Source organism: Schistocerca piceifrons, chromosome 1, assembly GCF_021461385.2.
Source record: "Schistocerca piceifrons isolate TAMUIC-IGC-003096 chromosome 1, iqSchPice1.1, whole genome shotgun sequence".
NCBI lineage: Eukaryota > Metazoa > Arthropoda > Insecta > Orthoptera > Acrididae > Schistocerca > Schistocerca piceifrons.
Genome location: NC_060138.1, coordinates 68908642 through 68925949, shown reverse-complemented (window position 1 = coordinate 68925949; position 17308 = coordinate 68908642). Strand labels below are relative to the sequence as shown.

Here is a 17308-nt window from a genome sequence, read left to right as displayed (position 1 = left end):
CAGAGTTACAAATACGTCAATGATCATAGTGACAAAAGAAAGAATACACATAAGAATAATATCATTGCAATATGTACATATCGATTTATCGAAGTACCTCTACATTAATGAAATCAAATCTGAATGTTGTCACAGAAATATGTTAACTATTTTACAGAAACACAGTAGAATATTGCTGGTATCGAGAAGTTCAGGTTACGTAATTCAAGTACCATTACAGTGTAACCAAATGAAAACAGTTGACACATTTCGTTGTACCTTCGGTATTGTTGAATCATTACTTTTGACTGCACTCTGTCATTGCCTGTCTTTCCAATATTTGCTTCTTGCTGAGTCGCAATAAATAGCTTTTAGTTAAATTTTATGGATAGTTTATGGATAGGCGTATACTGAATTGCGAACGTTGTGTCTGATTCAAAATACTGAGAAGTCCATTGGCGTGGGAATGGAAGAAATCATATGACCCGATAAAAAGTGATCGTAGAGATAAATTCAGTGCTATATATAGCATTTTCAAAGATGATTCACGTTCTAAAAGTAAAGAAATTCAAAGAAAATTGAAGAATGATGGCAAGCAAACACTAAAAACAAATGAAACTGCATTCTTAAAAACAAGTAATTGAACTACTCATCAATTTATTTAAAAAAACTTGCTTATATGCTTTCTTTTCACGTTGGCTTAGCTTTTATTAAAAGAGAATTGTTGGTGATTGGTGCAAACCAGTCCGAAGACAGAGGTAGAGCTTCAGCAAATTTAAATTAGACAGTGATTCATTTGAGGCGTGATCAGACCCCAATTTAAAAAAGAATTCAGTTAGATTTGTGCATTGATATCTGCATCCTTTCAGATTTATATTCAAATCTCAGAAGCTACATAATCTAGGACGGTGTGGTTTAGCTTTGCTCTCCTTGGTTTGGGTACCACAGTCATCAAAAATTCTTTGTTCATATGCTTGTAAACCTTTGAAAACAAAACAAATATTTTCAAATTTGGTAATTAGTGGTGTTTATAGTGAAATTGTGTGTCGTAGCTGTCATCGTACGATGATTAAACCAGAACGTATCCAAGAGACGCCAGAACAAATGAAACAGGCGCTATAGAACATCAGTTTTGATCAGTAGTGAAACAGTGCAAAGTGTAGTGGTAAGAACACTGTATTCATTCCTCCTAGTGCATGAAAAAGAAAATCACAGCATCAATGTGTAGGAGATATATCACCTATTCATGAAGTTAGTGGTGTAAATATCCTTATAGATTTGAATATCTTAATACCATTGTTGAAAGAGACTGTAGCATGCATGTTATAGGGTGGGTATTTAGTGTTGTTAAAAGATGTGACTGCTAGGAATGGACTAGTTAGTAAACTGTAAATTATAGCACAAACTGTGCTATTGACAGGTCACTTCTAACTTCTATCAAATTATCAAATAATGAACTATAAGAAGTCAATGTGAGGATATTACACACCTCGGTTCCGATAGGTCCGGAACCTCTACAGAAAATTGGAATAGAGATCAACATAAACATCATTTCCGCCTTTTTTATTGCTCATGAAAAAAACACATTGCATGTTGTAGCACCATACAGCGAGACCTTCAGAAGCCGTGGTCCAGATTGCTGTACACACCGGTACCTCTAATACCCAGTAGCTCGTCCTCTTACATTGATGCATGCCTGTATTCGCCGTGGCATACTATCCACAACTCCATCAAGGCACACAACTCCATCAAGGCATTGTTGGTCCAGATTGTCTCACTCCTCAACGGCGATTCGGCGTAGATCCCTCAGAGCGGTAGGTGCGTCACTTTGTCCATAAACAGCCCCTTTGCATTCTATCCCAGGCATGTTCGATGGGTTCATATCTGGAGAACATTCTCGCCACTCTAGTCGAGCAATGTCATTATCCTGATGGAAGCCATTCACAAGATGTGCACGATGGGGACGCGAATTGTGGTCCATGAAGACGAATGCCTCGCCAATATGCTGCCGATAGGGTTACACTATCCGTCGGAGGATGGCATTCACGTATCGTACAGCCGTTATGGCGCCTTCCATGACCACCAGCGGCATACGTCGACCCCACATAATGCCACTCCAAAAACAGTAGGGGACTTCCACCTTGCTGCACTCGCTGGACAGTGTGTCTAGCCGGCTGCAGTGGTTGAGCGGTTCTAGGCGCTACAGTCTGGAACCGCGCGATCGCTACGGTCGCAGGTTCGAATCCTGCCGCGGGCATGGATGTGTGTGATGTCCTTAGGTTCGTTAGGTTTAAATAGTTCTAAGTTCTAGGGGACTGATGACCTCAGAAGTTAAGTCCCATAGTGTTCGGAGCCATTTTTTTGACAGTGTGTCTAAGGCGTTCAGTCTGACCGGGTTGCCTCCAAACACGTGTCCGACGATTTTTTGGTTATATGCGAACACTCATTGGTGAACAGAACGTGATGCCAATTCTGAGCGATCCATTCGGCATGTTGTTCGGCCCATCTGTACCGCGCTGCGTGATGTCGTGGTTGCACAGATGAACCTCGCCATGGACATCGGGAGTGAAGTTGCGCATCATGCAGCCTATTGCGCACAGTTTGAGTCATAACATGACGTCCTGTGGATGCACGAAAAGCATTATTGAACATGGCGGCGTTGCTGTCAGGGTTCCTCCGAGCCATAGTCTGTAGGTACCGGTCGTCCACTGCAGCAGTAGCCCTTGGGCGGCCTGAGCGAGGCATGTCATCGACATGTCCGAACGACATTGCTTTGGTTCACTCCGAGACGCCTGGACGCTTCCCTTGTTGAGAGCCCTGCCTGGCACAAAGTAACAATGCGTACGCGATCGAACCGCGTTATTGACCGTCTAGGCAAGGTTGAACTACAGACAACACGAGCCGTGTACCTCCTTCCTGATGGAATGACTGGAACTGATCGGCTGTCGGACCCCTCTGTCTAATAGGTACTTTTCATGCATGGTTGTTTACATCTTTGGACGGGTTTAGTGACATCTCTGAACAGTCAAAGGGACTGTGTTTGTGATACAATATACACAGTCAACGTCTATCTTCAGGAGTTCTGGGAACGGGGGTGATGGAAAACATTTTTGATGTGTGTATATGGACTTCGGTATACTGGGAAAGGGAGTAGTGGTAGTAGACCACTTGGTGCTGTCATGAATCTACCAAACACACCTACACAATGTGAGAAGTACGCTTAAATTATTAGTAAATGCGTGGACTCTTGCAACAAATCTATGAGAACTACAGTTGTAGATACAGTAAATGAGAATGGCGGTGTAACGGACATTAGTGTTGTATTTGATGGATCATGGCAGAAAAGAAGACCACACATTCAAAAATCGACTTGCTACTGCAACAAGGGTTGATACTGGTAGGATTCGTGTTTTGATGTTCTCACTAAATACACTACTGGCCATTAAAATTGCTACACCACGAAGATGACATGCTACAGACGCGAAATTTAACCGACAGGAAGAAGATGCTGTGATATGCAAATGATTAGCTTTCCTGAGCATTCACACACGGTTGGCGCCGTTGGCGACACCTACAACGTGCCGACATGAGGAAAGTTTCCAACCGATTTCTCTTACACAAACAGCAGTTGACCGGCGTTGCCTGGTGAACGTTGTTGTGATGACGTGTAAGGAGGAGAAATGCGTACCATCACGTTTTCGACTTTGATAAAGGTCGGATTGTAGCCTATCGCGATTGCGGTTTATCGTATCGCGACGTTGCTGCTCGCGTTGGTCGAGATCCAATGACTGTTAGCAGATATGGAATCCGTGAGTTCAGGAGGGTAATACGGAACGCCGTGCTGGATCCCAACGGCCTCGTATCACTAGCTGTCGAGATGACAGGCATCTTATCCGCATGGCTGTAACGGATCGTGCAGCCACGTCTCGATCCTTGACTCAACAGATGGGGACATTTGCAAGACAACAACCATCTGCACGAACAGTTGAACGACGTTTACAGCAGCATGGACTATCCGCTCGGAGACCATGGCTGTGGCTACCCTTGACGCTCCATCACAGATACGAGCGCCTGCGATTGTGTACTCAACGACGAACCTGGGTGCACGAATGGCAAAACGTCGTTTTTTCGGATGAATCCAGCTTCTGTTTACAGCATCATGATGGTCGCATCCGTGTTTGGCTACGTCGCGGTGAACGCACATTGGAAGCGTGTATTCGTCATCGCCATACCGGCATATCACCCGGCGTAGTGGACGGTGTGCCATTGGTTACACGCCTCGGTCACCTCTTGTTCGCATTGACGGCACTTTGAACAGTGGCCGTTACATTTCAGATGTGTTAAGACCCGTGGATCTACCCTTCATTCGATCCCTGCGAAACCCTACATTTCAGCAGGATAATGGAGGACCGCATGTTGCAGGTCCTGTACGGACCCTTCTGGATACAGAAAATGTTCGACTGCTGCCCTGGCCAGCACATTCTCCAGACCTCTCACCAATTGAAAACGTCTGGTCAATGGTGGCCGAGCAACTGGCTCGTCACAATACGCCAGTCACTACTCCTGATGAACTGTAGTATCGTGTTGAAGCTGCATGGGCAGTTGTACCTGTACATGGCATCCAAGCTCTGACTCAATGCCCAGGCGTATCAAGGCCGTTATTACCGCCAGAGGTGGTTGTTCTGGGTACTGATTTCTCAGGATCTATGCATCCTAATTGCGTGAAAATGTAACCACATGTCAGTTCTAGTATAATACACTCCTGGAAATGGAAAAAAGAACACATTGACACCGGTGTGTCAGACCCACCATACTTGCTCCGGACACTGCGAGAGGGCTGTACAAGCAATGATCACACGCACGGCACAGCGGACACACCAGGAACCGCGGTGTTGGCCGTCGAATGGCGCTAGCTGCGCAGCATTTGTGCACCGCCGCCGTCAGTGTCAGCCAGTTTGCCGTGGCATACGGAGCTCCATCGCAGTCTTTAACACTGGTAGCATGCCGCGACAGCGTGGACGTGAACCGTATGTGCAGTTGACGGACTTTGAGCGAGGGCGTATAGTGGGCATGCGGGAGGCCGGGTGGACGTACCGCCGAATTGCTCAACACGTGGGGCGTGAGGTCTCCACAGTACATCGATGTTGTCGCCAGTGGTCGGCGGAAGATGCACGTGCACGTCGACCTGGGACCGGACCGCAGCGACGCACGGATGCACGCCAAGACCGTAGGATCCTACGCAGTGCCGTAGGGGACCGCACCGCCACTTCCCAGCAAATTAGGGACACTGTTGCTCCTGGGGTATCGGCGAGGACCATTCGCAACCGTCTCCATGAAGCTGGGCTACGGTCCCGCACACCGTTAGGCCGTCTTACGCTCACGCCCCAACATCGTGCAGCCCGCCTCCAGTGGTGTCGCGACAGGCGTGAATGGAGGGACGAATGGAGACGTGTCGTCTTCAGCGATGAGAGTCGCTTCTGCCTTGGTGCCAATGATGGTCGTATGCGTGTTTGGCGCCGTGCAGGTGAGCGCCACAATCAGGACTGCATACGACCGAGGCAAACAGGGCCAACACCCGGCATCATGGTGTGGGGAGCGATCTCCTACACTGGCCGTACACCACTGGTGATCGTCGAGGGGACACTGAATAGTGCACGGTACATCCAAACCGTCATCGAACCCATCGTTCTACCATTCCTAGACCGGCAAGGGAACTTGCTGTTCCAACAGGACAATGCACGTCCGCATGTATCCCGTGCCACCCAACGTGCTCTGGAAGGTGTAAGTCAACTACCCTGGCCAGCAAGATCTCCGGATCTGTCCCCCATTGAGCATGTTTGGGACTGGATGAAGCGTCGTCTCACGCGGTCTGCACGTCCAGCACGAACGCTGGTCCAACTGAGGCGCCAGGTGGAAATGGCATGGCAAGCCGTTCCACAGGACTACATCCAGCATCTCTACGATCGTCTCCATGGGAGAATAGCAGCCTGCATTGCTGCGAAAGGTGGATATACACTGTACTAGTGCCGACATTGTGCATGCTCTGTTGCCTGTGTCTATGTGCCTGTGGTTCTGTCAGTGTGATCATGTGATGTATCTGACCCCAGGAATGTGTGAATAAAGTTTCCCCTTCCTGGGACAATGAATTCAAGGTGTTCTTATTTCAGTTTCCAGGAGTGTATATTTGTCCAATGAATACCCGTTTATCATCTGCTTTGCTTCTTGGTGTAGCAATTTTAATGACCAGTAGTGTATCTACATATTTTTTTATGATTTTTCATTCCCTTTAACTTCACAGATAGAGGTCCACTAAAAACATTATTCTTTGCCTCGCAGTGCTTTATTTTTAATTGTAATATTGCTGTCGCTGATTTACATTGAGGCAACATGCTGCCATCTGCCGGTTGTAGAGGATGCCATCATTGCTTACGTTAGAAGTTACTATTTTTGCCAACACGAGGCGCCACAATAGTGATCCTTCGGTATTGCTTGGCTATAGCGAATACATATGTCCGTAAAAAAAAAATCCCGCTTGGGAAAGCACAGCTTGTTAGGACAAGGAAATATAAAAGAGATGTATAACATAAATGTGAGCGAACCACGCTGCTCCCTGACGACGCTGAACGCCGATCTCGCCCGCAGGTGGTGGTGGCGCTGGCGGCGGACGCAGCGCCCGACGGCGGCTGGCCGGACGAACTGCGGCCCGCGTTCGGCGTGTACACGTGCTGGTTCGGCCACCGGCACGCGCTGCTCGTCTTCTTCGCGCTGCCGCTGGCCGTCGTCATGGTGTGCAACGTGGCCTTCTTCGTGTCGAGCGCGCGCATCATCTTCGCGACCACCTCGACGACGCGCTTCACGTCGTCGGGCGGCGGCGCGCGCCGCGACTTCCGGCTGTACGTGCGCCTGGCCATCGTGATGGGCCTCACGTGGAGCGTCGGCCTGCTGGCCGGCTACCTCGACCAGGAGAGCCTGTGGTACGCCTTCGTGGCCCTCAACACGCTGCAGGGGCTCTTCATCTTCCTCGCCTTCACCTGCACCGAGAAGGTGGCGCGCGCCATCGTCGACGCCGCCTGCAGCCGCCGCCGCAAGGTGTCGCCCGTGTGCGCGGGCGGCGCCAGCAGCAGCAGCCTCGGCGGCGGCGGGGGCGGCTGCGGCGGGGGCGGTGGGCGCGCCGGCCTGGCGGCCGCCTCGCTGTCGTGGAGCGGCAGCGGCGACAGCAGCGACGCCACGCGCAACACGCACGTCGCTACGCCCACGCACAGCTCCGACAACTCGGACACGCTCTACTAGTCGCCACCTGAACGCCTTCGACCGTAGGGCCGGGAGCAGGAGGAACGGCACCCGCTTTCCGCTCTACCGCCATCAAAGGGCGCGGCGGAGGCGGAATACGCACGCGTTGCTGTTCGGTCCCAGCCACAGAATTCGCAGAGGTTGATATCACGTTCGACATCAGAGGGAAAATCACAGCGGTCACTTTGTGTATTCTGTACCAGCGTTATTCACAGTCTTGATCGCAACAGCAACTTCTACCGTAACTACTGAGTGAGCTCGCACAACCCTAAAACACTGGCACTTTTCGGAAGGACAGTACTTCAAATGCCGATTTAGGTTTTCCATTATCTCCCTTGATCTCTTAAGGCGTAGGCCTGTTCCGTACTTGTGATACGGCGTAGCCAAGTTCTATTCTCACTTTCCTCCAATCCGAATTTATGATCCATTTTCAGGGTGACCGAAATAAAACTGGCCGAGAAAATATTTCATACACCTTAAAATAGGCAGCTGAACTTACATTGTCTGTCCTGCGAGTGGCTGATGTAAGTAGGGTTGCCTGTCTTAAGGTGCACAAAATATTTTTCCGGGTCAGTTTTATTTTGCACGACCTCTATAACAGGGGGAAGGCAACTGGCGGTTTCAGTGCAGCCCACGGAAGAAATTCGTGGGGTAGAGAGCGAGACGCGAGCCCGGGAAGAAGTTTCGGGTATTTCCGCCGACGTTCGACTCGCCTCGGATTTGCACGTGAGGAAGCAGATTTGAACAATTATTTGAAAAAAAAAATGCTTGCTAATAGTATTCCTAGATATTGAGACCCTAAATTTCATACTCTCGAATTACCTGCCTGCGGCTAACATCCGTAGAATTACCCATAGTTGCTTGTCGACTAGGATTGCCTATCTCATTGCCGTATTTTGTTTTTCCATTATTTCTAGTATTAAATTACTAAATAATTCTTGTCCATTGTGGACTTAATAGGACACTGCAACGTTTGAAACTGAAAGCAATTAACAGTGAATTAGCTGCAAACATTTGCTTTTGTAGGCATTTATTTTTCTATTATGACATTTCAAGCTGCCTGGCGTCCCATCTTCAGATACTTACATTTATTTACGTGGCATGAACATTGCTTCTTTACTAACGGCGCATCAGAATTTTGCAACGGAAATTTTTAAGACAGCTGATGTAAAACGTCGTAAGTACGGAAACAATGTTCACGACGCGTAAATAAACGTAAACATCTGAAGGTCGTGTAGACATAAAATGAATGTACTTTGTTGGCGTGGCATGTCGGGAAAGGGATCCCACTCAAATCGGTATGTCACCCCATAAACATTAACGTCACGGAAGTTATAGTTGCGGCCCATGAGCCTACTTAAGTATGTTAATCAGGCCCAAAGGTTGCCCATGCCTGCTCCATAATGATTTTGTTATCCATGGGATGTTAAACCTGAAGCTACCTTCTTTCCTTCCTATTTTCATCACAGACTTCTGTTAATAATTACGCATCCACAGTTCCAAGCAGTCACTGCGAGATTTATGAAGACAAAAATTGACAGTCGACAAATGATAAACTTTGATAAAAGTATTAACTTTTTCTTCTGCTATATTTATTGACGTAAAATATTATATCTGGAAAACGTGAATACGAAAGTAGCACGGTATTTTGACATCAGAACGAGACACTATCATCATGCCATATGTTCTACGGAGGTGCTTTTGCATTGTCGTTCCATATACAGGATGAGTCACAATTAATAGCGAAAGTATTACGAAGACTGCATGCTGCTATGCATTGCAAATCAAGATCCATCGTTATTTTTTCCTCCTGTTCTGATTGTTTACAAAATAATCAAAAATTTTTAATGGTTTACGAAGTAGTCAAATATGTAGACATGTTATTTTCCCACAGCTGTATCAAGTCACATACCAACGCTCTGATTTTTACCGGCGGGGAATACATGGGAAAAAAATTAATGTCTATAGTTCAGTCGTGACACTACGTACGAAATATATTTCCTCATCTCTGAATCGCCCTGTACACGGAACAGTCAATGCACCTTTGTACATAAAGATTGGGTCTCGGTTCGACGTCGAAATGCCGAAATAACTAAACTGAAATCAGTATATCATTTGACGAAGACAATCCTACGCAGCCGCATTAGCATACCATTCGACCGGGGAGATATTATTTCTTAAGAGCATTTTAGACCAGGAACCGATTTTGGACTTGTGGGATGAGTCTGTTGGTTTCATGAAGTGAAAGTCACGTGCAACGAACGTTATGGTAGCATCTCAGTGCAATGGAACTGAAGGTGGCTTCTCGACTGCATGATAAGATATACTATATCTTTGACATATACATACGGCGTGATACTCGGGAATTTTTGCCCTGAAGACGTCTCCGGGGAAATATTTCAGTCTCGCATATTACATGCGGTCCTTCTCGAAGCTAATTCGTTTCATTATCAGGAACCTTCGTTTGATTAAAACGAGCCCCACATACTGCCATATCGAGATGTTCACTGCTCAGGCACTTTGCTTAATATGATTTTTGACGTAAACATACTTTCTGCCATTGAGAGATGTGAACTCAGTCTGTCAGCTAATGTGCCTTGAACATATCGCTCGTTAACCACGTAAGTAAGACTGTTGTGTGCGCCAATGTACTCATGGACACGCGAATGCATCAAGCACAATTTCGTGATGGTTAAGCGCATTAACTTATAAATCGCTTGCGTACAATATTTCTACGCTAACAAATGTGGACGAAGTAGAAGTTGTTATTTTCAGTAAAAACCCAGAAACATTGGATGAACTGCAGTATTATATTGCAGAGCAAACACGATTTTCTTGTATGTTCATTGATATGCATATAAAAGTTTTACCGAGCAACGATCGAAAAATCAATTAATTTGTTATTACTTTCACCTGACATGAGAGGATAAATGTTCCACATCCTCCATCACCATGGAAGAATTAAGATCAAGTGTTCAACTCCCATCTGAGATGCTCACTTAATAACCGAAAGTGTTCGTGAACGAGGTTATTGTTCGAGTCAGGACTGTAAATAAATTTCATACACTGGTACAGAATTAGTGATTTACTCGAAGGACACGCACTGAGACACGACAGCAGCATCATAGATGGGTTGGTCGTCTTCGACGATGATAAACGATAGACTTGTCGAACCGTCGTCTCAGTGAGGCGTCTCTGAGAATAGTATTTATCCAAAATAAACTGGAAAGCTGAAAGGTAGCCAACTTTTTCTACCTCCTTCCAGTTCTCACCTAACTAAGGTGGTGGCAGCTGAGTAACTGTATGGTACCTTCTGCCCCGTTGCAGAAGTACTTTTACAAACCTTTCCTTACGAAGTGAGATGTAACGCTGAGAGAACACACTGTACCCATTCTCTAATGATGAGAAATCTACGCACAGTTGCAGTAACATTTTAAGAAAATGGTTTTTAAAAACAACAATTAGAAATAATGAACGTACCGTAAGGTTGTAACGAACCCAGACTCACCAGTTAAGTAACGCAAAATAAAGGAAAGAGGTCAGCTGGGTATTAAAACAATTAACGCTAACATCCGAGTAACTAGAGGAATTGCGTTTACTGACGGACGCGCAGAACAATATTCTCAAGCAAACGATTTGTGGTGTTTTACATTGTCCTGCCTGTAAGAGGAATGTCTGCAAGGAGTGTCTGTACCTTTTACCTCAAGATTCTTTATAACACAGAATCTTTGCAGTCTTAGCCCTTACGCATTCAGTTATAGTCATTAATAAAAATTAGTTATCCATGTTTCTTTGTAAGAAGTACTACATATTTTGACAAAGGAATGTTTCTAGACCTTTGCAGCATCGTAGTGCGTTAGTATTTACTGTCTGAAAACAGCAGAAAGCCGCTTGTAGTAATTTTTGTACTGATAAATGTTCTTCTCTCATTGGACGCCTCAGTTAACGCTCTCAGAATGGTGCTGTTAACTAATGAAACGCCTCGACTGCTACGACACTTCCAGTTAAATACGATATTGCTGTGTGGAAATATGAAATTGGTTCCATTGTCGGTACATTTCATACTGGTGTTTATCCATCGCCCCCAACAGCTCTTTCAGAAAAAGACCTTGTAGACGTAATTGTAGATTCCATGTACCAAGATCACTTTTCCGGCTGTACTGTAATGAACACCAAATTTGCTTGGCCTCTTGGAGTATTGTTACTTTGTGCTATTGGAAGCACTTATGTGCGTCCACCTACCCTGTTATCAAAAATTTGCTCTCAGTGACTAGCAGTAAGACAGTGCATGGAATCAGGGACAAAAGATTTTCCTACGTTACAAGGACGCCAGTGAATGAAATGTGAACTGTTCCGCAAAGCATCAGTTACATAGGATGTTTATAACGTTTTAGACTTGAGTTATGACTGTCGACAAAGTTACCATGTACAGAATAATTATATGTATATTTTATTTAAAAACTCGATTATTTCATTGCTTGGACAAGTCATGTTATAGGAGAGTAAAAGATTATCAAGGTTGCTTGAAATACAAGCAGTTAGAAGTATTTATTAATTTTTGTGTAAAGAACGTGTTTTATGATCTTGATTAACGTTTCACGTGCGTCGAGGTACTTAACCAAAGAAAATGAGAGACTTACATACTACGCTATAATTGTCTACATGCTCACTTTTTTTTTAAAGGAAAAAGAGCTGCTTACCTCCCCCGATAGGAAAGTTTTTCCAAAGCTTCCCGTGTTTTCTTGCATAATATTTCTGATAAAAAAAGTCTCTCACTTTTTAAACACGATGACACGTTCTGATTCTGCAGTACAAATCCCAAAGTTTGTAAATACTTGTTTACCCCATTATATTCGCTTAGTAATTGTGCTTTCCAACTCTTTCTACGCGCTATCTTTGAGAAGCTTTTTAATGCAATTTTTGTTATGTGGATCACCATGAAATTTGGTATCTATAACAACAGTTTCGTGTAGCAGTATTTTTCTATTCGAGGCAACTTGGTAAGCACATGACGATTCCATGCAAAATGCCTTCACATTTGTATTAAAAGAGAAAGTAATATTATCAGATATGAATAATTTTTGTAATAATGTACTTTCAACTTCTGAAATTCTTCATAATGTGTACAAAGGATTGTAATTCATTATACAATGTCTGTATTAAATCAATTAGCATTGAGCTATAATCATTGTTAGTAAAATGTATATTTGTGAGAAAACAGTGTATTTGAAATAAATGTGATACTTTTACGTAGTTCATTGAGCCTAATTTCTCTGCATTAACAAATCAAACGCATGCCTTAATTCTTATATAAAATGTTGATATAAGGCTGTTATGAAACTGTTACGGAAGTTTTATCCTTAGTGATACGAGAAATAGCTTTTGGCTTTGACTACTTTGCTGAAACAGTCTAACGTTTAATAGGGTCTACAATACTGAGACTTAAGGTGAGCAACTTAAGAAATAATGAAGAGGGTTAACTACCGCTATTACAGCTCTATTGAAGCAAGTTAATTTCAGAGTTGCATCGTACTCGTGCTTAAAAGCTGTTGTACACATTGCGTTTACGTAAACTTGTGGCGATTCGGCGGTTAGAATTGAACGATAAATATTGTGAGTTACATCCCATCTGTGCCACCACTAATTTCCTAATAAGTGCACTACGTTAAGAATGACGCAATTTGGACATTCAATCTCATTCTTAAGCGTTTGGGGCCTGCAGTTTTTACTTATGTTTCCTATGCATGATTTCTAACGAACTCAGTGTCATTATAAAGTGAAATAAATACTGTTCATGAATTACGTACGCCTGCATCAGTATCTCCTGATTTTCAATAAATATTGAATTTGGTACCAGAAAAACGATTAGTAAGAAAAATACAATTATATGGAGTATAAAATAAAATTTGTGATTGGACTGAGATTTCCTTGACAGGGGGATGTTAGATGACTTGAGGTGTGCCGCATGGTAGTGTGTTGGGACCACTGATATCCATATTACACAGGGTGGTCCACCGATAGTGACCGAGCCAAATATCTCACGAAATAAGCGTCAAACGAAAAAACTACAAAGAACGAAACTTGTCTAGCTTGAAGGGGGAAACCAGATGGTGCTGTCGGTGACCCGCTAGATGGCGCTGCCATAGGTCAAACGGATATCAACTGCGTTTTTTTAAGTAGGAACCGCCATTTTTTATTGCATATTCGTGTAGTACGTAAAGAAATATGAATGTTTTAGTTGGACCACTTTTTTCGCTTCGTGATAGATGGCGCTGTAATAGTCACAAACGTATAAGTACGTGGTATCGCGTAACATTCCACCAGTGCGAACGGTATTTGCTTCGCGATACATTACGCGTGTTAAAATGGACCGTTTACCAATTGCGGAAAAGGTCGATATCGTGTAGATGCATGGCTATTGTAATCAACATGCCCAACGGGCGTGTGCTATGTATGCTGCTCGGTATCCTGGACCACATCATCCAAGTGTCCGGACCTTTCTCCGGATGGTTACGTTATTTAACGAAACAGGAAGTGTTCAGCCACATGTGAAACGTCAACCACGACCTTCAACAAATGATGATGCCCAAGTAGGTGTCTTAGCTGCTGTCGCGTCTAATCCGCACAACAGTAGCAGACAAATTGCGCCAGAATCGGGATTCTCAAAAACGTCGGTGTTGAGAATGCTACATCAACATCGATTGCACCCGTACCATATTTCTATGCACCAGGAATTGCATGGCGACGACTTTGAACGTCGTGTACAGTTCTGCCACTGGGCGAAAGAGAAATTACGGGACGATGACAGACTTTTTGCACGCGTTCTACATAGCGACGAAGCGTCATTCACCAACAGCGGTAACGTAAACTGGGAGAGTATGCACTATTGGGCAACGGAAAATCCACGATGGCTGCGACAAGTGGAACATAAGCGACCTTGACGGGTTAATGTATGGTGCGGCATTATGGGAGGAAGGATAATTGGGCCCCATTTTATCGCTGGCAATCTAAATGGTGCAATGTATGCTGATTCTCTACGTAATGTTCTACCGATGTTACTACAAGACGTTTCACTGCATGACAGAATGGCGATGTACTTCCAACATGATGGATGTCCGGCACATAGCTCGCGTGCGGTTGAAGCGGTATTGAATAGCATATTTCATGACAGGTGGATTGGTCGAAGCGGACAAGTGCTCTACAATCTGAGCTACCCACGCTACCTCACAGCTTTACTACTGCCAGTACCTCATCTCCTACGAGAACGGGGGGTGGAGATCTCTTCTGAGCAGCATGTTGCAAGGCATTCCATATATGCTCTGGATATTTTGCTCATCGATCGCAATCCAGCGAAAATGCATGGATTATTATTTGTATCATAAAAGAGCAAAAAATGTTGTTAGAGGTATTTTACTGAATTCACAATGTATACAGTTATACATAATTTTTGGCAGTCGTTTTTTTAAGTTATTTTTAAGCATTTTAAGACACTTTTCAGCTCATTTTTTGTTATTGCAGTACCACTTCTGCCATATTTGTATAGGCGTGAAGTGCCAGTTATACAGAGACAGTGGGTCATAAAGTTTTATTACTGAAAAAATGCTGTCGGAAAACGTAATTTGGTGGCCGCAGAACCCTATCGACGGACATCATTTTGAGCGTTTACTGCATGAATGTTGTATTTACAGGTAATCACGCCGTAACAGCATGCGTTCTCAGAAATGATAAGTTCACAAAGGTACATGTATCACATTGGAACAACCGAAATAAAATGTTCAAACATACCTACGTTCTGTATTTTAATTTAAAAAACCTACCTGTTACCAAATGTTCGTCTAAATTTGTGAGCCATATGTTTGTGACTATTACAGCGCCATCTATCACAAAGCGAAAAACGGGGGCTTCCTAATTAAAAAAACGCAGTTGATATCCGTTTGACCTATGAAAATAAAACCCTTGCCATGTGCCCACAACGTCAGCTGAAACTACATTTATACCTCAGACCGTATATTACGCACATGTTTTACTAGATAAGTACGACGGATTTGAGCCTCTGGATCTTGGTAACGTATATAGATATCGAAAAAAGTATGGAAGGCTCCCGGGAATATCGCCTTGAGAGAATATGGTAAAATTTTCGGCTCTTTGCCACGAACAGCAATGATAGAAGACGTGGACTACTGGCAGAACACTCTATCTCAATAGCTTTAGGATTCGTTATGGATAGGAAGATAGGACAGTGAGTAAGTTACTGTGAAAAGGTCCGTGATAGGATCGTTCTCATCAAAACTGACTGCAAATCAATACCGACCACAATTGATGAGATATACATGCCGACGTCGAAAGCAGAAGGTAAAGAGATAGAGAAAGCGTATAACAATACTGAAAGGGTAATTTAGTACGTAAAGGGAGAGGAAAATCTAATAGTCATGGGGGATTGGGGTGCGGTTGTAGGGAAGGGAGTAGAAGAAAGGACTGCGGAAGAATACGAGGTTGGTCGTAGGAATGAGAGAGGCGAAAGACTAACTGAGCTCTGCAGTCAACATCAGCTAGCAACAGTGAACACTGTGTTCAAGAATCACAAGATGAGGAGGTGTACTTTGAAGAGGCCGGGAAATAGAGAAGATTGCAGTTAGATTGCATCATGGTCAGGAAGAGATTTCGCAATGTGATATTGGATGTAAGGCATAACCAGGAGCAGATATAGCCTCAGAACACAATTTAGCAATGATGAAGAGAGGCTAATGTTTAAGAGACTAGTCAGGAAGAATCGACGAGCAAAGAAATGTTGTTGCTGTTGTCTTCAGTCCTGAGACTGGTTTGATGCAGCTCTCCATGCTACTCTATCCTGTGCAAGCTTCTTCATCTCCCAGTACTTACTGCAACCTACATCCTTCCGAATCCGCTTAGTGTATTCGTCTCTTGGTCTCCCTCTACGATTTTTACCCTCCACGCTGCCCTCCAATGCTAAATTGGTGATCCCTTGATGCCTCAGAACATGTCCTACCAACCGGTCCCTTCTTCTTGTCAGGGTTGTGCCACAAACTCCTCTTCTCCGAAATTCTATTCAATACTTCCTCATTAGTTATGTGATCTACCCATCTAATCTTCAGCATTCTTCTGTAGCACCACATTTCGAAAGCTTCTATTCTCTTCTTGTCTAAACTATTTATCGTCCATGCTTCACTTCCATACATGGCTACACTGCATACAAATACTTTCAGAAACGACTTCCTGACACTTAACTCTATACTCGATGTTAACAAATTTCTCTTCTTCAGAAACGCTTTCCTTGCCATTGCCAGTCTACATTTTATATCCTCTCTACTTCGACCATCATTAGTTATTTTGCTCCCCAAATAGCAAAACTCCTTTACTACTTTAAGTGTCTCATTTCCTAATCTAATGCCCTTAGCATCACTCGACTTAATTCGACTACATTCCATTATCCTCGTTTTGCTTTTGTTGATGTTCATCTTATATCCTCCTTTCAAGACACTGTCCATTCCGTTCAACTGCTCTTCAAAGTCCTTTGCTGTCTCTGACAGAATTACAATGTCATCGGCGAACCTCAACGTTTTTATTTCTTCCCCACGGACTTTAATACCTACTCCGAATTTTTCTTTTGTTTCCTTACTGCTTGCTCAATATACAGAGTGAATAACATCGGGGACAGGCTACAACCCTGTCTCACTCCCTTCCCAACCACTGCTTCCCTTTCATGCCCCTCGACTCTTATAACTGCCGTCTGGTTTCTGTACAAATTGTTAATTAGCCTTTCGCTCCCTGTGTTTTACCAATGCTACCTTTAGAATTTGAAAGAGAGTATTCCAATCAACATTGTCAAAAGCTTTCTCTCAATCTACAAATGCTAGAAATGTGGGTTTGCCTTTCTTTAATCTATTTTCTAAGATAAGTCGTAGGATCAGTATTGCCTCACATGTTCCAACATTTCTACGGAATCCAAACTGATCTTCGCCGAGGTCGGCTTCTACCAGTTTTTCCATTCGTCTGTAAAGAATTCGCGTTAGTATTTTGC

The 17308-nt window shown here is 44.0% G+C and overlaps 1 protein-coding gene across 1 annotated transcript in view; it reads left to right on the top strand.

Annotated features, from left to right (window-relative positions):
- Positions 1-17308, top strand: part of LOC124776929 — a 521086-nt gene that overhangs the window by 435382 nt on the left and 68396 nt on the right. Inside the window, exon 9 of the mRNA XM_047252187.1 lies at positions 6622-7111. Coding sequence (XP_047108143.1) covers positions 6622-7111 — 490 coding nt within the window. The remainder of the gene's footprint in view (positions 1-6621; positions 7112-17308) is intronic.